Genomic DNA, 25,227 nt, shown 5'->3' on the forward strand with positions numbered 1-25,227 from the left:
AAGCTTGTTTTAAGTCTAGCTTTGCCAGTCAGGAATCCTTGGCTAACATAGGAAGCAGCTGTTGGAGAGTTAGCACTTTGAATTCTGGAACCACCAGAAAGGTGTTGAGAACAGACAGATCCAGGATAGGATGCCAGGAGTTTAATTTCTGGGAATCAGAAACAATATTGAATAAAAACCTTGCCCCCTTTGTTCTGCTGGGACAAGTTGAACAGCCTTGATGTGGAGGAGAGAAAGTACTTGCTTTTGGGCCTTCGCCCACTGGTTTGTAGGGAAATCTGGCCATCCACTTAGGGTTGGGAGTGAGTGGAAGTGGAATCTGTATCCTAGGGAAACAATGTTTAAAACCCATTTTTCTTGGGTAATGTATTCTCATTTTTTTGCATGCAGGGCGAGTTTCCCTCCTAAAGGTGCAAGTACTAGGGCAAGGCTTGGAAAAGTTAAGGATAAGTCATTGTGCAATTTTACCAAAGGGTGGTGGCTTACTACTCTCTGCTTTGGACATGGAAGCACCCCACTGCTTAGATATGTGCATAACCCGAGACTGAAGTCTTGGTGGTCTGCTGCCCCTGGGTTTGGGCTGAGAAGGCCTGGAAGGGACTGGAAAGGACCAGTTCTTTGAAAGGCCAATGTCTACTGAATCTAGGTGGTTGTACTTGTACGAAATCTTTAACAGTTTGCATAGATTTAGCTTTCTCCTCCATCCTTTTGAGGACTTCTGCTTTACTACCAAACAGGCACTCTTGGTTTACGGGTGCATCCAGTAATTTTGCTTTGACATGATCTGGCAAGTTTTGTTCCTTAAGTCAAGCATGCCTTCTAAGCACAGACCCAGTGACAGCAGCCCTGCAAGATGCTTCTAAAGCATCAAAACCACACTGCAAAGTATGTTTACCAACTTGGTTAGCAGAATGCATTAACTCTTGTAAATCTTTGTGCTCTGCAGAGTCAGGAATCAACATAATTTTCTGTTTAATTAGCTCCATAATATGCTGCTGATACTTTAACATATGAAACTGGCAATTTAAAGTCCTAATGGCCAGAGTAGCAGAGGTGTATACCTTCTTACCCCATCTGTCTAAAGCCCTAGAATCCTTGTCAGAAGGGGTACGATTCTTGGCAGTAGTAGCCTTAATGCCTTTGGGGCCTTGGGAAATGGTCTCTGGATCTGAAGTAGGATTCTTGAAAAGGAATTTGTGAGAGTCAGGTACTCTATAGCACCTATCAGGTTTCCTGGGAGCTGGAGGCGAAGTATCCGGGGTAAGGTTGGATTCCAAGAAAAAAATCATCTACAATCTCCAGAACAGGAGGGATAGCTAGAGGCCTGTGCTGAGGCAGGTTTAAAAATTCCCTGAGTCTCTTTTAGGACTGAGAGTAGTCCTGGCTTTCCCAGCAGAAATGCGCCTTAAAGGTATGCAGGGTTTCACCAAAAGAAAAATCTTCTGGAAGGGAAGCAGAGGGAATGGAATCCTCTGCATCAGAATCCTCCCAGGTAGATAAGGGTATGTCCTGGCAGCCAGAAGGAACAGAAATATCAGATTCCTGATCAGAAGAATCAGAAGGAAAATCAGTATGAGGTCTCTTAGAGGGGGAAGACTGGCTTCCCCTAAAAAAGGTAATAAGGTCTTCAGCCATTCTAATCATTTGTTTTTGAGGCATGTGGGCCTGAGAATGTGTTTTGGTCATCTGTTTCCTAGGCATAGTATGATCTTTAGGCCTGAGAAATTCATTATTTTTGGTTTGAAACAAAGTAGTCGGTTTAATATGAAAATCGGTAGTGCCTGCACAGCAGCTCCGGACTGATCCAAGGTAGAGACTTCCGCAGGCTCCATAGTCGAAGAAGCATCTCGTGGCATACCGGACTCCGAATGGGTCTCAGTAGAGGCTTGCAAATCTGTAGAAGCGGGTATCAGGGGCTGCGAAAGAACCTCACTGAGTACTGGCGGACAGGCGACTAGCTTAACGGTAGCATCGTTAGCAGTTTTGGACCTATGCGGTCGGTCTTTGTCTTTATCCTTACATTTTTTCGGAAGATCGGTAGTTGGATGGCTTACTGAAGCCATTTTGGAGTATGGAGATCAAGAGCAAATGAATTTAGCTACAAAAATTCCCAGATGATGAATAACTCAGGAGTTGAACAAGGCACAAAACCGACAGCGAGGTACGTCATGGTCTGGGCCTAAACAGGTGATGCAGTAAGAATGAAAATCTCTAAGGTATTTGCTTTTCACAGACAAGACAATTATTAATTTTTTCTGACATCAGTTAGAGCAAGAAAAAGGGATCCCCAACGGGATACTTATCTTTTAGAAGATTTCAGGTCTGAAACTCGAAAACGAAAATTTCAGAAGTCTGCCGACCGGCACTTGCGAACTGCTTCTGGCATTGCACAGCAAGAAAGACTGATGTAATGGCGTCGGCTGCATGTTTTATACCCCTGACGACCTGATGTCATGGAAAAAGCGACAGCATCTGACACAGAAATCCCAAGACTCTGGTATTCAGGCTGGTTGAGGGCTACCTGCAAGCAGATAACCCAAATGTGATGACTGCAACAGTGAAACATAAAGAGCATCAATAGTTTTCACCTTAAAATCTGTTGGTAGAAAATGATATTAGTTTTACATCTGTTTTTATTACACTATTTGCCAAGCACTATACACCTTACTAAGAATCATAACCTGTTCCATCTAACTTTTGTTGCTTAACTGAATATAACGGTTTATTTTTTTACTTACTGTCAGAGTAAAGTACAGTTGTGTACACTTATCATAAATATAGATGTTCGAGTGTATTCACTGTTGCAGTCATTACTCTCTTCTCTTGCTGGCAGGTTGCCCTCAGTCAGCCTGATTAACAAAGTCTTGGGTCCTGCGTCGGTTGCTGTCCCTTCTTCCATGACGTCAGGTCGTCAGGGGTATAAAACATGCAGCCGCCGCCATTACATCAGTTTTTTTTCCCCCAGATGTCAGGTGCCCCCTAAATGGGGAGCAATATATATATATATATATATATATATATATATATATATATATATATATATATATATATATATATATATGTGTGTGTGTGTGTGTGTGTGTAATTTAAAACACACAAAATATACCTCCAAACAAAAGCAAATACACCAAAAAGGCTTTTTAAGCATAGTAAAAGAAAGTAGAGGTATAGTAAGAGAAAAACAAGGGGCTGGATGGTGGGTAACCAGGACTACAACAGTGAATACACTCGAACAACTACATTTATGGTAAGTGTACACAACTGTTCTATGTTCTTTGTGTTTCACTGTTGCAGTCATTACATATGGGTAGATTACCAAAGCTATGGTTGGGAGGATGGCGTTATACAGCATTAGGAGCAGCTATAAGGCCCTGCGGGACAGCAGTGGCAAAGCCAGCTCTGGATTTAAAGAGAGTAATGACTGCAACAGTGAAACACGAAGAACATCTGATTGTGTGCACTCTGATTACTTTGTAATAAAATCTGCTGCAGACTACAGAACACATGCCAAACCACTACAGAACTGTTTATGCCGTCTAATGCATCATCAGAAGGCGGGGCTGGATGACTTGGAATCTGGAAGTAATTGGACAGTTGCTCAGCACACAGTAAACAGAAAAATACAGTTGTGTAAAATCTTACCATGACAGTAGATGTTCTTTTCACTGTTGCAGTAATTCCTTACAAAAGGGATCCCCTGCCAAGGGTGGTCCAACTTCCAGCCACTATACCAAAAGCCTTTTGGTTGCCAGGGGTACGCCATATGTCACACATATGCTCCCCACGTACAGCGCATGGCATAAAGGTGATATCCAGACATACCATCCTCAGAACTGACAGCTACAGTAGGAACACCAGTCCAAAGATTACAGAAGTAACAGGCACATCCAAAAGGGAACAGATCCAGAGGGAGAAGGGAGGGAGTGAATACTGTAACAGTGAAGAGAAGGACATCTACTGTTATGGTAAGATTTTACACAACTGTACTATGTCCTTCCATTATACTGTTGCCATATTCCTTACAATAGGCAGCATGCAAAAGCTCATGAAGAAGAGGTAGGAAGAAGGACCAGCAAAGCCTACTTGGAACCCATGAAGGATGACCGTAGCAAAAGCAGCTCTAGCAGTGGATATCACAGCCAACTTACAGTGCTTGGTAAAAGTATGCACAGCAAGTCCAGGTACCTGCCTCAAGAAAAGTGTTAGTACCTAAACCCTTGGAAAAAAAAAAGCATCAGAAGAAGCCACAGTCTTAACAGAATAAGTCTTAACTGAAAAAAGGCTACTGCCAGGAAAAGAACAACAAAAAGAAATGGCTTTAGATATCCATAAAAGAAATACTTTGCTTGGAAACATCCAATCCCAAAGATCTAGGATGAAATGAAACAAAAAGCTGATCAGATTTACGAAAAGCTTTGGTCTTATCCAAATAAGATCAAAGTTGTCTATGCACATCCAAACCTTGCCAAACCTTCTCACTGGCATATTGCAGAGAAGGGGGAAAAGGTTGCAAATGAATAGACTGATTAAGAGATAACTCATTCACCACTTTGGACATAAAAGAAGGATTAGTATGAACGGACAACCCTGTCCTTATAGACAACTAAAAAAGGAGGAACAGCCATAACGACTTGAAGCTCAGACACCCAACTGGCAGAAGTAAGGGCCAATAAAAAACGGTCTTTCAAGAACAATGCTGCAAGGAAGGTGAGGCCAGAGGCTAAAAATAAGCCTGAGTCAATTTCTCCAAAACAAAATTAAGGTCCCAGGAAGAAGGTAGAGGTTTCCTGGGAGGTCTAAAATGAAGGATGCCTTTAAGAAACTATTAAGCCTCAAATCTAGACAATAAAGGGGGTGCTTGAGGCACAGAAGCAGAAATAGCTGACAAATGGGCCTTAACAGATGAATATGGCAACCCAGCATTGGGCAATTCACACAGATAAGATAGAACCAATGCGACAGCCACAGAAAGTGGATCCAGGTTACAAGAAAGACACCAAACAGAAAAACCTCCTTCCACTGGATAAGTAGGATTTCCTAGTAGTGGGTTTTATGGCCTCTTGCAGGACCATAAGCACGTCCTCAGAAAAAAAGGTGTCTATATGGAATCAAAATCCTATCACCCACAGTGTCAGTTGATGAGTGGACAGGTAGGGATGGATGAGAGATCCCTTGTCTTGTGTGAGTAGGTCTACCCTGTGAGGTAACTTGTGATGAATGCCCTTGGCTAAATGCAGAAGAGGGGAAACAATGTTGTCTGGGCCAAAAGGAAGACACCAGCAAGATTTTGGGAGCATCCTGTTTTATCCTGAAAAGGACGTCTGGGATGAGAGGAAGGGAAGGGAAGACAAAGAAACATTCTCTTCCAGATAAAAGAGACTGCATCCACCTTCCAGACCAGAAGACATGGGGTCCTGGCACAAAAAAGTGAAAGATGTCTGTTCAGAGAGAAGGCAAACAGATATACTTGAGGACTACCCCACTGGTGGACAATGTTCAGAAACATATCCCTGTGCGGCATCCACTCTTGAGATTGTGATACAGACCTGGTCAGTCTCTGCCACATTGTTCTGACCTAAAGGAATGAAAACTGCCTGAAGAATCACTGGATAGCTAGCTTCCACACTCAAAGTGCTAGCTTGCACAGGAGATAAAATCTTGCCACCCCCCCCCCCCCCTTGCTTGCTGACATACCACATTAACTGTGGTATTGTCTGCCAGCACCTTGAGGGGTCCTGGAATGAAAACAGGATGAAATGCTTGAAGACTCAACAGAAGAGCTCTCATCTCTTTGACACTGACGTTGTCTTTCTTTTGTTGAAATGGCCAGAGGCCCTGCACTTTTACAGATTCAAAGGAAGTCCCCCATCCCACATCTGAAGCGTCTGTGAACAGCTACTGAGAGGGGAGAGGGGGTTTAAAAGGAAACCCTGGAATGAGAAACACATGATCCTGTGAAGGAGTCCAAAAGAACTTTTGGTAATTTATAGTGAACCCCAGGCTCTGCAGGGCATAAATGGCAAAATGAAGATGCTGCAGTAGAATCTCAGAGGATGACTGAAAAGGTAGGTTGTTTAAGTAGGGAAAGACCAGTAACCCCCCTTAGCGTGCAAAAAGCAAACACAGGAGCTAGGTATTTGGTGAATACCCTAACTGAAAATTCCAGGAACCAATAGAGAAATGTAAAAACTTCTTGAAGGGGGGGGGGGATAGGGACATGAAGATACGCATCCTTGAGGCCCAGAGAAACTAGAAAAGCCAGAGGAAGCAGCAGAAGAAACAAGATCTCAAGGGATAACATCCAAAAGGAAGGGACCTACAGAAAGGTGTCTAAGTGAGAGAGATCCAGAATGGGCTTCGAAATTCCCTCTTTCCTGGGGACCAAATACACTCTGGAATAAAACCCCTTCCCCTTTGAGAAACTGAAGTTGCCTGAATAGTTCACCCAGTCAAAACACCCTGAATCACCTCTGGAAAAAAGGTTAATTGTTCCTGAGGGGGCTGAGGAATGGCCATGAAAGGAGGAAGGGATTTCCAGACCATGTAATCCGCTTGGCAAATGATGAAAAGGACACCGTAATTTTCAGTAATCTTTATCCAAACAGGGAGAAAGGGAAATATGAAGAGAAAGAGGAATAGTCAGATAGCACCTGGTTTGTCAGGAAAAGGAGATTTCTGAGCTGCAGGAGTCTGGGTAGCTTTAGCAGGTGGAGCCCTTCTATCACCCTTCTTATCTTTGGGGAGAGGGTGAGACTGCCTACAAACAAAGGCCGACTTATTAGGGTAATGCCTTTGGAATTTATGTACAGTAAAATCAAAGATATGTTTTATATCTTGTAAAGCCTTATCCTTTTCCTGTAGGGACTTGAATAAATCAGCAGCAGAACCAAATGCTTGTTATACAGAGGAGCATCCATCAACTTTGCCTTAGTATCATCAGGCAAAGGTTGAAGCTAAAGCCAGGAATATCTCCTCAGTACACAGCCAAATGCAGCAGCCCTAGAAGGGGCATCTACTGCATCATAACTGCATTTAACAAAGTACCTAACAAGGACAGAGCAAATGTCTTCCTCTCAGAATCAGTAAGGTCAGAAATAACTTGACAAGCTTGAGATAGAACTGCCAAAATATATCTAGTCATATGGGTCTGATAACTGATGGACCTAAAAGCAAGAGTATTTGGGGTATAAATCTTCTTACCCAGTCTTTTCATAGTTCTACCGTCTTTATCAGAAGGAAGTAGCTTTGTAGAAGGCAGTAACTTAGATGGCTTGTCAGACACCACAGAAGGGTCAGCTGATGGGCACTTATAAAGGAACTTGCACTCATCAGGCACCTTATAAAACTTATCAGTTTTTTGGGGGGAGTAGGGGGCTGGGAATCAGGAGCCCAAGATGCAGTATAAAAGGCAGCCAGGACAGGAGGAACAGCAGAAGGTCTAGGACAGTCCATTTGCAAAAGCTTGTGATACCTCTTCTGAACCTCAGACACCTGGTTACAATCTCATTTGAAGAATTACATCATTCTGGAAATTGTGTCCCTAAAGGAAATTGCTTTAAAAGGTGAGTCAGGACTAGTGGACTCCTCTTTCTCAGAACCACAGTCTATGGGAGAAGGAACCTGGGAAGAATAGGCAAGGGATTCCTCCTCCTACTCAGAGGAATCTTGTTCTCTAGGCCTCTTAAGAGGAGTAGAAGACTAAGGAGGTCTGGAACAGAAACTTCTTGAGGAGGCTTCAAAGTCATATGGGCACTAAAACCCTGCTATTCACTTGGGAGTCCTGAAGAGCAGGAAAAATGGAACACCCCTAGGCCCTTAGGTAATAATCAGCTGCAGTTCCTCCTGAACATCCAAAGGGAATGTCTGCAAAACCTCTAGTGACGTACATGAGGATGGATCCATGCCAGCCTCCAAACAGGTCACAGCAGAAGAATCCAACCCATGACCCGAGCGATCTTCCAGGCTTATACTAGCCTCAAGACAGACATCCAGCGGAGGCAGCACAGCCAAATAGAATTAAACCTAGTTTTTTTTTGCCTTCTTCTTCGTGGACAGCTGACCCTAGGAGTTGGAAGTTCCTTCCATAGTGTCTTTTGCCAAAAGCTTAAGACACTGATTTTCTAAATAAATGGCCAAGGAGGAAAGCTGACTAATGCAGAATCTTTGGAATGAAAGCCCAGCAAACAGAACAGGATGTATGGTTGTGGGAAATACCCAGACAAAATAAACACTATTCATGACAGTCTTCATGAGGAATCTATCTCCCTCACTGGCATTTACCCTTTCTGGGAAGACATGAACCACTCAAGCAACAAAAACAAGGAAAAAAGATAAGAGTAATACCCCAACAGGGCACTTATCTGAAAACAGCTTGGTGAACCAGCAAATGACACAAGTGTTCAGACCGACTATCAAAGATGGCGTTCAGACTGGTGGCGAAGAAGTTCTGAGGATGGTACATCTGGATCTCATTTTTATGTCCTGTGCTGTATGCAGGGAACAGATGTGCAATGTACGGTGTACCCTTAGCAAACTAAAAGCTTTCTGAAGAAGTTCTGTAATAAACGGGACAAAAGCGCTAAATTTATTCTGTCGCCAGTGTGTGTTTTGTTTTAGTAGTAATTAATGTTTTTGAGTTTTAAAGGCTTTAGTATACCAGCCAGACGTTGGGCCGCCCTTGGCAGGGGATCCCTATTGTAAGGAATACTGCAACAGTGAAATGAAAGGACATAACTAGTTTATTAAACTTAAGAAATGTAGGTCCACTGAAGGAACTAAAGTAAAAATTACACATTTTAGAATTGTTTACAAGACAAAGGCATAATTATAACGAAAGAAGAAATGGTAAAAAAAAAAAAAAAAAAAAAAAAAAAAAAAAAAAAAAACTTGCACTTGATCTTTAAACCTCACTCGTCCTCCTGAGCACTATTCCCATTCCATTTATTTCTATGTAATTTGCTCCTTCCCTTTTATGAAGATTCTAATTTAAAGTTCTTTTATCTTCTTTACAATATTCAGTTACAGTTGGTTTAGATTTTGATTTTCTAGTATTTGTTTTTTTTTTTGCAGCCAATAGCATAAACTTAGTAAGGCCTTACTATGTCTGGATAATTCAGATTCTATGTACTAGCACAAAAGAATAATCTGCATAGTAACAACCATTTGCTCCCATAACATTTCTGCAGAAGGAGTCTATAGGGAACTTTTAAAATCTGCCAACTGATTACAACCCCCCCCCCCAAAAAAAACAAACAAGCTTTTAATTATCTTTCTCTTTCCTATCACACCTTCAGCATTTGTTCTAACAGAGTAAAAGCTCTCTCAAGACTACATGGGATACAAAGCTGCCTATGCAAACATTTCCAAGTAAAAATTTTAAACCTTCTGGACTTTGTTGCATGCCTGGAAGCCATACGGATGTCTTCCCATTGTTGATTTTTTTGCCTTTCTATTCTCTTTTCCAATCTTTTCCAACCTCTTTTTTTTGCCTTTCTATTCTCTTTTCCAATCTTTTCCAACCTCTTGTGACTGATTTTTATAGTTGCCACGTATTATTTTATATGCCCTACTAATTATACCCTTAATGGCAACTTCTGTTTGAAACTCGACTAAAATCACTACTAGACAGAGTGCTTTACTTAGCAATTCCCTGTCCTTTTCTTTTAGTTTGAGATGACATGTCTGAAACTGATGAAGTGGCAACCTACAAAGGAGTCCTGCCAGAAGCCTTGATCAAAACCAACTTAGAGGACAAGGCTGCCAATGTGGCTCACCAATATCAGCATCACTGGACCTAGTGGAACCTTCTGACTTGTAAAGACTATCATAGTTTTCACAAATCTTCTCTTTAGGGAACTTGACCAAAGTGATAAAAGCAGGCTTGCTGAGACTTTTGCTGATGCCATGGCAGAAAAAGACCAGATACATGCCTTCTTTTAACCTAGGCATTTGCTGCAGACAGATTATAGCCAGTAATGGATAGCCTTTGGGGTGAATTTGATGCAGTGTGGACAAACGTCCATGCTGCGCTCTGGCCCTAGACAATATACTCAAAATGCAAGGAAATCTTTATGTTGGATTTGCATTTCACACTCCAGTTACTCGCATTTTATATTTCTTTACTAGCATTAAAGTACAGTTGTGTACCTACCATAAATGTAGATGTTCGAGTATATTCAATGTTGCAGTCATTTCACTTGGGTTATCCCATCCTGGCAGGCTACCCGCAGTCATCCTGAATTCCAAAGTCCTGGTCCGGCGTCGGTTGCTGACGCCTCTTCCCTGACGTCAGTGCGCCAGGGGTATAAAAGATGCAGCCGATGCCATTTTCTTCAGTTTTTCTTGCCCCAGATGTCAGGTGCCCCCAAAAGGGTAGGCTGTAAAAATTATGATCATAAAAAAGCATGCACATAACCTTCATCTGCAAGCAAATACACCACATAGGTTGTATAGAATAGATAGGTACAGATAAGTCTCAGCAAAGAAAAAAGAGGGATGGTGGGAGGGTAACCTGGACTGCAACAGTGAATACAACACTCGAACATCTACATTTATGGTAGGTACACAACTGTACTATGTTCATCGTGTTTCACTGTTGCAGTCATTACACTTGGATTGAATCCCAAAGCTGAGGTTGGGCGACTGGGCCTAAATAGAGTTTGGAGTGGCTATGAGGCCCTGCAGAACTGCAGTGGCAAAGCCTGCTCTGGATTTAGAGTAGAGAGGTAAATGGTAGTGCTTTGTAAAAGTGTGCACTGAAGTCCATGTTGCAGCCACCAAAATATCCTTGGTTGGTACTCCTCTGAGGAAGGCTGCTGAAGTGGCTGCTGCTCTGGTAGAATGTGGCCTAATGCCCTTGGGCACTGATTTGCCATGTTGTGAATAGCAGAAACGAATGCAGTGGCCTATCCATTTTGAAATAGTCTGCTTTGAAATGGCTTTTCCTTGGGAACCTGCAGCATATGCCACTAAGAGTTGCTCAGTCTTTCTTGAAGGCTTTAGTCTTGTCCAAGTAAAAGCGTAGCTGTCTGTGAATGTCCAAAGTATTAAGAAGTCTTTCCCCCTTATTCTGTGGGTTTGGATAAAAGGTAGGCAAATTAATGGTTTGGTTAAGAGCCACGCTGGACACTACACCTTAGGCATATATGTCGGGTTTGTCCTTAGAGAAACCCTGTCCTGAGGGAAAATAATAAAAGGTTCCACAGCCATTAGTGCCTGTAACTCTGAGACTCTTCTTGCTGAAGTTATTGCTAGGAGAAGAGCGGTTTTCCATGACAAATATTTTATCTCTGTTGTATTGGCAGGCTCAAAAGGAGGTGGTGTGAGTTTTTCCAAAACAAAACTGAGGTCCCATGTAGGCATTGGAGCTCTCCTTGGAGGTCTTATGTTTTTAGCCTCCCTGAGAAACCGTCTTAGCAGTGGATGAGAAAAATAGGTGGTTCCATATTGTAGTGAGCTGAAATGGCAGAGGCATGGATTTTAATTGATGAGAAGGATAGGCCTTTGTCCAGCATCTCAGTTAGGTATTGCAAAATCTGAGGTATATTTGGTTCAAGTGAGTCAATTCCCTGCGCTTAGTTCCAAGCACAGAATCTCTTCCATTTGTCTGCATAAGATTTTCTGGTGCTGGGCCTCCTAAATAACACCCATAACTGCTTTAGAGAGAGGTGTGTTCTGAATGATTACATTATCCATCATGCAGCCAGATTTAGGGTTCTGAGTTGGCTGTGCAGGATCTGATTGTTCGGTTGGGTCAGCAAATGAGGTATTAGAGGCAATGTCCAGGCTGGGCCTTGAGACAAGCTCTTTAGGATTGGGTACCAGTGCTGGTGTGGCCAGTCTGGGGCAATTAGTATAATTTTTGGCTTCTCTTGTCTGACCTTTAGGAGTACCTTGGAGAGGAGAGGCAGGGGAGGGAAGGCATATACTGTAAGGGCTTTCCAGCTGAATGAAAGGAAGTCCACTTTTCATGCTTGCTTGTGATGAGTCCGAGTGCAGAATCTCTGTAGCTGGCAGTTGTGAGGGGAAATGAATAGATCTATGTCTGGGCATCCCCATTTCCCTGTTATCATGTTGAAGATTTGTGGGTCCAGTTTCCACTTGTGAGGATCCATGAGATTTCTGCTTAGTTCGTCTGCCAAAGTATGTCTTTCCTGGCAGGAATTGTGCTTACAGATGTACTTGATAAGTCAATGCTGTGTTCCACAAAGTCATGGCTTGCCTGCGGAGGGGGCAGGAATGTGTGCCCCCTTGCTTATGTACCACATGACTGTAGTATTGTCCGTCTTTATCAGTAGTTGTCCTGGATGAAGTAGATCCTTGAAGGCTGTCAGGGCATTTTGTACAGCTAGCATCTCTTTTTGATTGATATGAAGATGCATTTGGTTTGTGGGTCATGTGCCCTGAACACATTTTCCTGCCATGTGCCCCCCCCCCAGGCATAATCTGATGCATCTGTTGTGTTTGCCTGGCAGTGGGTAAGGTGAATGGCTGTCCCTTGTTGTGGTGACAGGCCTGTGCACACCATTGAAATTCCTGCAGGCAGGGAATGACAATAAGTACTGTTTCCAGGCTGTGGCAATGTTGAGTCCAAACACTTTTTAGATACCATTGTAGTTTCCTCATATGCAGTCTTGCATATGGAATTAGTAGAATGCAGGATGCCATGTAGCCCAGAGTTTGCAGAATTTTTCTTGCAGATAACTGGGTCTTTATTGTCATGTCTTTGAAGTAAGAAGTCAGATGCCTTTGTTTGTCTGGCGTGAGATAAGCCATCTGGTCAGTTGTATTTAAGCTTGCACCCAGGAATATTATCTCTTGAGAGGGTACTAGTTTTGATTTCTTTTCGTTTACTGTGTACCCTTGGCAAATTAGTAATCTTTTTACAAATGCCAGATGCTGTAGTAGAATATCTTTGCCCTTTGCTTGAACAAGGCAGTTGTCCAAATAGGGATATATTTGAATTCCTCTTTGTCTGCAAAATGAAATTACAGGTGCCAGGCATTTTGTGAAGACCCTGGGCACAGTAGATAACCCAAAGGGCAGGGCAGAGAATTGATAGTGCAGTGAGCCAGCTATGAATCTGAGGTATCTTCTGCAAGATTGTCTGATTGGGACATGCAAGTATGCCTCTGAGGTCCAAAGTTACAAGCCAAGCCTTCTTGTCCAGCATGGGCAGAAGCTGTTGTAGTCACCATTTTGAATTTTGAGACGTCCAGAAAAGTACTTAGAATAGAAAGGTCTAGAATTGGTCCCCAGGCTTTGCCCTTTCTTGGTACTAAGAAAAGTCTCGAGTAAAATCCTTGCCCCTGCTCTTGGTGTGGCACTGGCTGAATAACCCCCATGTCCATGAGAGATGAAACTTGTTTTTGTGCCTCTTGCCATTGATTGCGTGGCAGGTCTGGCATGCCTTTTGCCTTTGAAAGGGTGTGAAAGTGGAACCTGTAACCCTGAGAGACTATATTTAAGACCCATTTGTCCTGGGTGATCTTATGCCAGTTTTGTGAAAAAAGTGCTAGGTTCCCCCTAAAGGTGCTGCCAAAAAATAAGTGCTTGGCATTGGCAGAGGGAAGTCATTGGGACTGTTTTCTATAAGGCTGTGATTTATCTTCTCTGCTTTTGGAGGTAGAAGCACCCCATTGTTTGGGCCTGTATGAACCCTGGGGCTGTTACCTGCCTCTAGGGCATCTGAATTGGCCTCTTTGTGGTCTGTCTGACGCTGGAAAGGACCAATGCTTAGAGGGTCAGTTCCTGCTAAATCTGGGTGGCTGTACCCGTAAGAAATCCTTTACTGTCAGCATACATTTTGCCTTATCCTCCATTTTCTTTAACACCTCCTCTGCCTTAACACCAAACAAAGTATCATGCTGTAATGGAGCATCCAATATTTTTTCTTTAACATGACCAGGCAGATTTTGTTCCTTTAACCAAGCATGCCTTCTAATAACAGAACCTGTAACTGCGGCCCTGCACGAGATCTCCAATGAATCATAGCCACATTGCAAAGTATGTTTTCCCACTTGTTCAGCTGCATGCAATAAATCCTGCAAATCTTTGTTGTCAGAACATTCAGAATTTGTCAACATTTTTTTGTTTTAACAAAGACATTAAGTATTGCTGATATCTGAGCATATGAAATTGACAATTTAAAGCCCTTACAGCCAAGGTAGCAGAAGTGTAAACTTTTTTCTCCCATTTGTCCAAAGCCCTAGAATCTCTGTACGAGGGGACATGTTTTTTGGCAGAAGCAGCTTTGACCCCTTTGCAGTGGCGGCTGGTGAATTCAAATCAAAGGGGGGCTGCAGGAGACAGATGAATGGGTGGGGTCAATGGGAAGGGGTGCGGCCAACTAGAAAGGGGAGGAGCTATGCTCAAAACCACAAAAACTAAATATACAGCCCTGTGTGCCAAACCGTCATTATGAGAGTCCAATCAAGACAAAATGAAGTGTAGAATAGAAATATTTCAATGCATTGGCTGCATGACAGCTTAATATCTAGATGGAAACAAAAAAGGTTGTGAGGCATGAAAAAATAAATTACTTTTTTTAAATACATTAATGGAATGCCAGTCAAAATCAAGTATAAGAAAAACAAGCAGCACTCAACTCAAACCACTTCTTACACTGCAGTTCTAATTATAATTTATATTCAGCTTTATTAAAGTACCAAGTAACATGCTGAAAGTAGAAATCTCTGATGCCCCCACTAAAAATGTTCCTTATCCAAAAAAAAAAAGAACTGCTGCCTGACTTCTACTTGTTTCATGGGGAAAACATGATCAAAGTAAAAAATGAAAAGCAAACAAGAAATAAGTTCAAGATAGATTGCTTAAAAGGATTACTGTACAGGTTATGGACCACACGACTGGCATTCTGTTTACGGGTAAAGCCTGCAGAGATGACTGGAAGTCACCAAGTGTAACAAGACTCTTAAAAATAATGTAATCCTGTCCTTTATTACAAATACTGTCATACGCATTTCAATACCCAAGGCTTATACATTATCTAGTTAAGTATTCTCTACATGGCAACAGAAAGGCTTTCAATGCTGGCAATTCTTTAACAGTATATGCTTATTAAAGCTTACTTGCATCTTGCAATCTCAGCCAAGCTTACCTGATGGTCATTAAAGTATTACTACTTAAACACAGAGCAACAGGCACTGAGTAATAAGCATAAATCAACAGTACAAAAAATATGACAGAAAACAGACCATTCTGTAAAAATCAAGGACAGATGAAAGGCCACTCTAGTACTTGTGTCTACCTTGGATGGGGGGGGGGGGTACTCTGCACATTTACACTGCATAACTACTCCTTACCTCGACACATCCAGAGTCACTACATGGGGGAGTGAGGTGCAACAAGTATGTCACAGTTTGAAATGCCTCTGGCTGACTTGTGATGGCCCTGACACATTTGTCATACCTCTCAACCTCAGAGCAAGACATCTGGACAAAGCCATACATAGAAATGGGACAAAGGCCCAAAAATAATGACAATTTTTAAAATATTGCTCTTATAAACCTAGAAAGATAATAGAGGTCTTGCATTAGTATGAATTTTCTGAATGGTATGAAATCTGAAACTCAAATGTCTGTCGTCATTTTCTAACTTCAGTGTTTAATGATTTGTCACTAATTTGCCAAAAAACACAATTTTATGAAAAATGGACCAAAAATGTGGATGTACAAATATAAAATAGGCTATAGCAACACAATACAGCTGGGAACCTGTCAAAGAAGGGACACTTTAATATTAGTACTGCTAACTTGAGCAGCTGACAAAATAAAAGAATCTACATGCATTTCTGAAATAAAAGTAATCTAACTGATTATTACAGTTATTTCTTAATTATAAACCCTCCATGTTTTCTTCCAAAATTGCTATTTTGTGGAGGGATCATTAGGGGAAGAGCAACATTTTGAGCCAAAATCAGGGACAGTTGAGAGGTTTGGCTATGCCTAATTCTATAAAGCAATTTATTTGCATGTACCTCTCAACCTGTTAATGCAATAAATCTGGGCAAGGCCAAATATATTGGGGGAACATATAAACAGTACTAAAAATTGCTCTTGCATAAACTGAGACAGTTGATAGAACAGGTCTTACTTTAGCATGCATTTTTCTGAAGGTTATGAAGTCTGAAACTCAGTGTGTCATTATTTAGTGACTTAATTCCTAAATGATTTGCCAGAAAAAACACAAATTTTATGAGGAACAAACCAAAAATAAGAAGCAAAAAATCTATTCATTCTTTGAAAATCTGGACAGTTGGGAGGTATAGTTCAGCTGGGGCTGCCTAAGTTTGCCGCCATTCCCCCTCACAAAACCATGGTCGACTGGAGCTTCCCCCTGCAGCCATTCCAATGATCCATTACTTGGCTATTTCACTCCATTTACCAAAAACACTAATGTGCATACTGATTTACTTCTATGATGATTTGAACTTCATTTGAAAGTTATATTTTGAATTTTACAGCACAAACACTAAGACATCTGCTAAACAAACTTGGCATTAAAACTTCTCTGCCCTTGAAACTCACATTCATTGAAGCAACATTGAAACCCGCATTCAAAGAAAATACATTTTACCCGTGGCAAATAAAGATTCATTCTGGGCTGTTTTTAAATCATAGGCCCCTTGCATATGAAACATACATGTGCTCTTTGATACACCTTCCTATTGCTTTGAACATTTTTCCAGTAAACAATGAAACAAAACGCATGCACCAATGACAAAACTGCCCAATTCAGAACATTTCCATCATAAAAGTCTACTCAAACTTCTACAGTCCACTATTATCAGTAAATATGCACAATTCTACAGTTCACCATTATCGGTAAATATGCACAATCTCTGAAGTAGTAAAAAAGTCATCTAAATAATTCCACGTTAAATAAATCTGTAATGAAGAGGTTGCTGCTAGCAAACACCTTTATATTTCATGGTTTCATCGAAAAATAAAGTGTCTGATGCCCCTGAGGAATAAATTGCCTAAATTACATTAAAAATAAGCTAGTAATATTGCAATAGGAAATGGATGGCAAGCTGATAACAGGCTCATAGTTAGTATCTTAACTTTCAGTACGACAGCATTCACCCCTTATGGGAGTAGAACCAACAACCTTCTACATCAAAAACAACTACACAACCTGTTGTGCTATTAGCAATGCGAGCTGACTCAGCATAATCAACACTAAACTTCTGTTCCCCTGCAGCTCTCAGCTCCTTGTAAAATCTACTCAATACTCAACTGCATTTCAACTTCGCAGCACAAGAAATCTGGAAAAAGCCAAATTTATTGGGGTGGGTCAAAAGGACAAAAACCTGGGACACATTAAACATTGCTTGTATAATCTTGGAAAGCTGATAGAATAAAATGCTGTGTTACCACCATACATGTTACTGCCAAGATCCCTGTGCAAAAGAGTCAGAACAACATACCACTATGCCAAATCACCTGCTTTGTGAAAGAAAAATGCTGTGTTACCACCATACATTTTACTGCCAAGGTCCCTGTGCAAAACAGTCAGAGCAACATACCACTACACCAAATCAGCTGCTTTGTGAAAGAGAGGAAGACTAAAACTTAAATGGCTATCATTTAATGAATTCAGTTCTCACCATAACTGTCAACCTCTTAGCACAAAACACCTGGACAAACCCAGTAATGAGGGAATACAGCCCTCAAACATATTCAGTGAATTCAGTTCTTACCATAGCTGTCAACCTTAGCACAAAAAACCTGGACAAAGCCAATAACCATTTTTTGTAACGGTGGTTATTCTTGACTTCTGAGTACAACTCTGAGGAGGGACAGCCTTGATTGGAGCCGGCGGTTAAATGTGTAAGGTTTCAAATGACTCTGTTTTGAGGAAACTCCTTTATACACACAAAACCAGCAACACCACAAGCACCCTAACAAAACACCTTAACCTTTACTGTAAGATAAACTGATCATGCTGGCATGTAGATAAACTCAAAGAATTCTCCTTTACATTAAACAAAGTAGTTCCCTAATTCTCTACAAATGCAACCTAGTTGCCTGGGTGAGAAATGCCAATACATCTTCGGACCCATCTCACAAACCCTCACGGAAAGAGGTAGGAAGGAATTGGAATTGCAATTACTAGGCTACAAATGATTGTCCTGATGAATTGCTTAGCAGCATCCTATGATTTTTTTTTTTTTACCAATTACAGGTTGTCCACTGCAACTGCCAGAGTGATGAGCTGGTTAAGGACAGGTTTAGAGGATGGGCAGGAACAACGAAAATAATTCTGATGTGGAAACTCAAATTGCCTAAGGCAGATTAGAACTCTAAGCTAATTAAACTATTCAGCATACAGGGATTTAAAAAGAGCTAGTGGAAAAAACTAGGAAAAGAGAATCCTTAGTCTGGTTCTCTGTATAAAGAATGATGTGAGAGGAAGTAAAAGTTATTATTTTATGATTTCAATGGAAAAGAGTAGGCATGCAATCATGTGACTCACTATCAGTGTAGAATAAATTAAATTACTGGTGCACAGTTAGAAGGATTTCACTGATGATAAGAATGTAAGAAAAGTAAAATAATAAGACAACATGAGAAGCAAAATTAGGTATATTATAAAAATAATGGGTATGAAAAAGTGAATTATGTGAGAATCCAAAATAGAAGCCAGGTTGATCACAACTTAAGGTAAATGTATCTATAAGCAGAATAGGAGGCATCATCCAAGTTTTAATCAGTCCTGCAGAATTTGTGTAAAAATGTCTAAAAAGAAAAACAAGCATATATTACAAAAATGTGCTTGCTGTTGAACAGAAATATAAAAATGAACTATTTATTGGCATGACTGAAGTGAAAAACTTTGACACAGGGACATTTGAAAATTAAAATGAAGGAGTAAGCTATGAGCAGATGTTACACAGCTAGCAATATTTAATGAGGATTAATAGAAGGAATGTGGAATTTAAATAAACCAGAAGTACAGAATGCAATATGATGTGGAATTTAAACTAGAGAGAGGTGAAGAATATATTATGTTTGACTCAACACAGTTTTAAAGAGCTAGATGCCTCTGGAGAGGGATTTACTTGTATAACTGTTAACCTATTAAGGTCACTAGGTAGAACCATTAAGTCAAAAACTGCTGATGGGTAAGTACAAAGTAAACAGTCAAGTCACAATCTATATACGCCGGTTTCCCTGCCGTTTAGCTTACCCGGGCCTTCCTACTTACCTGATATACTTCTGCACCTTCACTCTGTTCTTCTTCTAACTTCTTTCTTCTACTACTTCTTTCTTCAGTTCTTCTTCTGTTCTTCTGAGCCACCCCAAAAAAAAAAAAATAATAAAAATCCAATGGCAAGTAGCAAATTAAAGGTTCGGTAAATCCTTCCCGTGTGACCGAGTACTGACTCAGTCACGAATCAACCCACAACTGACTTACTGTTTGATTCTCACTCTTTTCCCAGCACATAAAGCCCGGGAAGAGAGCGACAACCAATCAGCAGCATTTGCCCAGCAAGCACGTCATGACGGCTGCGGACGCCGCAGTCCGAGCCTTCCATATCTATGCGGTTTGTGTCTCAACCGCATAGACTTCTGGAAGTTCTGGGCATCACAATGATGCCTTCTTTGTTCCGGCTGCAATGAAAACATTGCAGCAAGAATTTAGAAAAAAAAACGCTGTTGCGATTGAAGCGCAGAATGCATGACATAATTTCAGTCGCTGGACTCAAATTTAAAGTACAAAAACAGATTTTTTTACATAATAAAAAACAAAATAAACTACTCAGCTGTCTAGCTGAGGGGGCTGCAGTCCGGCAGCCCGATGCCACGAGCCGCCCCTGCCCTTTTGGGACCTTGTGAGATAGTTTCTGGGTCAGCAGCACGGATTTTGTAAAGAAATTTATGGGAGTCTGGGACCCTGTAGTATCTGTCCGGTTTAACAGGGGCAGGAGGTAAAGAGTCTGGAGACAGGCCGGACTCTGAAAAAACATCATCCACTATGTCTAAAACAGGGGGAATTGCAAGAGGTCTGTGCTGAGGAAGTAAAAGAAAGTCCCCAAGTCTTTTCTTAGAATTGGAATAATCCTGGCTCTCCCAATGGAAATGCTCCCTCATGGTATGCAGGGTTTCCCCAAAAGAATAGTCCTCAGGAGCAGAAGCTGAAGGAATAGAAGCTTCAGCATCAGAATCCTCATAGGGAGGAACAGAATATCCCTGATCAGAAGAGAAATCAGAGGAATCATATTCAGTGTCTTGCCTAGGCCTCTTATCAGGAGGGGGATGGGAACCCCTGATCAAAGTAATTAGGTCTTCGGCCATTTTGAGCATCTGTTTCTTAGGCATAGAAGCCTGTCCTAGAGAATGCTGAACTGGTTTCCTTGTCTTTAAAACTGTTTTAGACTTTGTCTTGGATGCTGAAGTAGGCTTTATATAAAGTTGTGTAGGTCTGAAGACACCCTCAGAAGCCGATGCCTGCTCAGCGGCTCCGGACCCATCTGAGTGATTAATTTCCGAAGGTCTAATACCTTGAGTATCCAGAGGCCTAGCTGTCTCCACGTGGGAGTTGGAGGCGGCCTGTGGCTCTGAGGTAGCGGGAGTCAAGGGTTGCGAAAGTGCCTCACTGAGCACCGGCGACTGGCCTAGAAGAGGCTTCGTCATTGGTTTTGGACCTCGGATGCTTGTCCTTGTCGTTATTCTTGCGCTTTTTATGAATTCCGGTCATCGGTTGTTTCGACAGCATTATGTAGTTAAACCTGCCAAAATAATGAAAAGCAAAATCGTACCGACGCTTAATAGTGCGTTGGTTAAATCTAGCACAAAACTGACAACTAGCAATGTCGTGGTCAGGGCCTAGGCAAGGAATACAGTAAGAGTGGAAATCCTTATGCGGTACTTGCTTCCCACAAGAAATACAATTGTTAACTTTTTCTGACATCGGTCTGGAGGAAGAAAAAAGTTTCCCCAACGGGGTACTTAGCTTTACTGAAGACTTCGGATCTGAAATTTGATTTCAAAAATCTCAGGAGTCGGCCGACCGGCACTTGCGAACTGCTTTTGCTTCGGGCACCGCGCGGCAAGAAAGACTGAAGAAAATGGCATTGGCTGCATCTTTTATACCCCTGGCGCACTGATGTCAGGGACGAGGTGACAGCAACCGATGCCAGACCAGGACTTTGGAATTCAGGCCGACCCAAGTGTAATGACTGCAACAGTGAAACACGATGAACATCAGAAATCTAGGAAGCTGCTATAAGAAAGACAAGCAAATAAAATTTCTCATGTGGGGTACTTATTTGTAATTCTGGAAGCAGGCCAACATGCACAGCTGACAATGATTAGTGCCGCAAACAACATACAATGTACTGCGGGAAGAATGATCTGAAAACGGCATTAGCCAATGCCCAACTGATACCACTGACATCCTGATGTCCAAATCAGAGGAGTCAGCTAAGGTCAGTAAGAGGAATGTATAGTTCTGGAAGTTGGGCAGGCTGTCAAGCTGCTATAGGCAGAAATCCCAGAAATTAACTGCAACAGTGAATACCATAATGAATATCATAAATTACAAAACATGCTATGTTTTTCATGTAGTACTCAGCTGTCACAAACTTTTTTAAATTAAATATTCTATTGGGATTTTTAAACCACATGAATGACACTTACCTCTTCGTCTTCATCTTTGGCAATGTAAGATGTGTAGCCCCCAAACTCTGCTTGCCAACCTAAAATTGGAATAAGAGCAAAAGTCAGTCATTCACATCATCTTATCAGAAAACAACACAGCAACAGAAATAACACTAAGTGCAAACAAGTGATGGCAGGTTCATCCAGTTTGATACCAAGTTTGACATACTGGCACCTGGGAAGTTTGGCTACCATTATCCCAGGATGGAACCTTCTATAACCCATATATTTATAAATGCTGATTTTGAATGGTTTTAGTAAGAAGCTTAACCTCACAGCAAATGATAGATGATTCCAAAGTTTTTAAAGTCAATGAGTAATGAATAAGCCCCATTTTCTGTTATTTATTTTAATTTTTAGCAACAGAGTAAAGGACATTTTATATGTATGCACTGTACACTATAAAACACAGGTGTCGAAAAAATCAGGTCAGGCATGGCTGTATATTCCTCTAGACTATCACATTAGTTCATATTTTCAGCCCCTGTATCTTCTTTAAGAATCCCAGTTTTTCCATCACCCCACACGTTTCATAATCTGATGTCATGGACAAAGCAATACTTCCTAAGCTAAGGTTCAGTTAACAAATATCTACCAAGGAAAGTGAAGGAGCAGACAATCCAAGGCTGACTCAGAAAGATGAGGAAGATGGTGTGAGACAATCATTCACAGGGGGTATTCTATTTTGTTGGATGGGCAGTGCTGAGGGGAAATCACATGGGGAATGGAGGCATAAACACCAGTGCAAACCAAAATCAAATTGCACTTAAGTATACTATTTTACAATGGGTAAAGTTTTAATGTAATGTTAACGTCAATAATAACATCAGAATAATCTTACAGAAGTATTTGTGTAAAGGGGCTGTCGTGAAACTACCCCAACAAGCTGAAACACTGTTTTTGAATTATAACGATATTATTGCAGTGTGAGAACCTGCTCTAGGAAGTGAAGTAGGCAAATCAAGTCCATACACTGTGGTGTGGCTTGGATGGGGGTAGAGGACCATACCATTCTGACAAAGGTACAATGAAAGGAGAAAACATGTTAGGGGCTGATGCATGAATGATTTTTAATTTTTGCAACTTGCTTTGTATTCATATTCAAGTATAAAGGTAAAATATGGTGCCAGAGTAATCAAGCAGCAGCATAAACTGTGCTAAACTGTTACCTTGAATTAAATTGATAAATTGGTACCCTGATTCAAGAGGAATCAAAACTAAATCTTGCAGAAGGATTAAGAAACATTTCATGGGGAACTGATGCATACAAGCTTGTCAGCACAAATTAAAAGCAGATCACAATAATGAAGCACAAACGTTAACTACAGTAATGGTGCTGAAGTAATTGTGTGTGTGTGGGGAGGGGGGTGCAACTATATCAAATTGAAACTGTATTAAAAGGATGATTTGTTGAGGCCATTTATTTACTTATTTATGACATTTGTTGACCAGGAAAGTTCGACTGAGCTAAAGCCATTTTTCAGCGGAGGACCAGGGAGAAAAGCTCCACAGAAAAACAATCAATGTTACAAACTTCTCATTAAGGAGAATGATATAGAGTGAACAGAATTTAAAACTGAATAGATTACACAACATAATTCAAACAGAGAGAATGCAAACAATCTAATAAATTAAAAACAGCAGAGTTAAATGCACACAGTATAAAGTGTAAAACGTTTGAATGTAGTTTTCATTGTAATATTAATTTGAAACAAGATGATGATAAAGTGTTCTAATGGTAAGTATTTACTGCTGTTGGCCATCAGATAAGCATAAAAGATGTGATTAACATCACAGTTAGGAATGTTGTGCAAATATTATATGTACACTGAGAATGGGTAAAAAAGAGAACTGGAGGGTTATAGTACTAATTAATTTGGTATCTAACAAATAGGTTATTTTTGAACTAGTTATACCAAGACGAACACATGGTGCTATCCAACCATCAAGAACTGTGGTCTGCTACAAAGTGAAATATTCACTGTAATGTACAGGACAAAAAATGTTAAATGGACCCATACAAGGGAATGGGGAGGGAGAATATATGGGGTTGGCCAAACTAGGTATTGGTTAATATATAAGGAACTATACCGGGGCAAATTAAGGACTAGATAAAATGCGATAAGGCAGAACAGGTGAAAAGAATTAGAAGTTATGTACCTACCATAACATTCCATGTTAGTTGTCTTCTCTCGCCTTCTTTCTTGCTGGATGGGTTCGGAGCCGATCCTCGGCTCCGACTCGGCACTTGCTTAGCTTGAAAACTCCTTTTACCAGCTCGAGGCAACCCTATATCCCATGATGCAAGGCGGGACTACCTCAGATCTCGTTTGGTAGCTAACCTACCCTGACAAGGACTAACCTAATATATTTAGGAAACCCAAGTTCATAATAAAAGAGTCCTCTAATGAAGGCTCAGGAGGAAACAACCTGATAGGAACTCTTCAAGATCTGTCCAGGCCAGGGGGAAGGAGGGACGCAAGAAAGAAGGCGAGAGAAGACAACTAACATGGAACGTTATGGTAGGTACATAACTTCTAAATGTTAAGTTGTCAATCTCGCCTTCATTCTTGCTGGATGGGACCACGTCCCTAGCACCTGTATCCCGGGTGGCTCAATGGAACAGACTCTTGAGAACTGTGGAACCAAAACTGGCCCTGTCTCTGGAGGCCAAATCTAACTTGTAATGAGAGACAAAGGTATGAGGAGTGGCCCAAGTAGCTGCTGCACAAATGGTATCAATGGGTAGCCTATCCTGAAAGGCTGCAGAAGTGGATAGACTCCTGGTTGAGTGTGCTTTCGGCTTAGAAGGTAGTTGCTTGCCTCTGAGTGAGTACACATAAGAAATGGTGGAAGACAACCATCTGGATAAGGTCACTTTAGACACTGGGAGACCTTTCCTGTTTTCTGCATAGGAGACAAATAATTGGTCCGATTTCCTGAATTGTTTCGTTCTATGCAAATAGTACCTGAGCTGACGATGGACATCCAAAAAATGAAGCTTTTGTTCAGCTCTGTCAGAATAGTTTGGGAAAAAGACTGGTAGATCTATGGATTGATTAATATTGGTTTGAGACACAACTTTGGGGAGAAAGGACGGGTTCGTTCTTAAGGATAACCTGTCCTTGTGAAAAACCAAGTAAGGGGAACGGATGCAGAGAGCTTGAATCTCGGAAACCCTTCTTGCTGAAGTGACAGCCAGTAAAAATATAGTTTTCCAGGTCAATAATTTCAATGAACATGAAGCAGACGGTTCGAAGGGTGGTAACATCAAGGATGCCAACATTAAATTTAGATCCCATTGTGGAGGAGGATGTTTTATTGGCGGCTTTAGGAGAAACACTCCTCTCAGAAAGGCCTTGCATAGTCTATGAGACATAATGTTATGATCTTGCAAGCCAACATGATACTTGGAAATAGCAGCCAGTTGAACTTTTACTGTAGATGAAGAAGATCCTGACTGAAAAACCTCAGCCAGGAAATCTAAAACAGAATGCACAGGAGCAGTAAAGGGATCAATATTTCTGGAATTTGCCCAAATGGA

General features: G+C 41.2%; 1 protein-coding gene across 1 annotated transcript in view; it reads right to left on the reverse strand.

The window, feature by feature from the left end:
* Positions 1–25,227, reverse strand: part of OGFOD1 (2-oxoglutarate and iron dependent oxygenase domain containing 1) — a 690,104-nt gene that overhangs the window by 23,140 nt on the left and 641,737 nt on the right. Inside the window, 1 exon segment of the mRNA XM_044081419.1 lies at positions 21,663–21,721. Within this exon segment, the coding sequence (XP_043937354.1) occupies positions 21,663–21,721 (59 nt within the window).

The sequence above is a fragment of the Protopterus annectens genome, chromosome 8.part0, assembly GCF_019279795.1.
Source record: "Protopterus annectens isolate FY-2018-M chromosome 8.part0, PAN1.0, whole genome shotgun sequence".
NCBI classification, from domain to species: Eukaryota; Metazoa; Chordata; order Ceratodontiformes; family Protopteridae; genus Protopterus; species Protopterus annectens.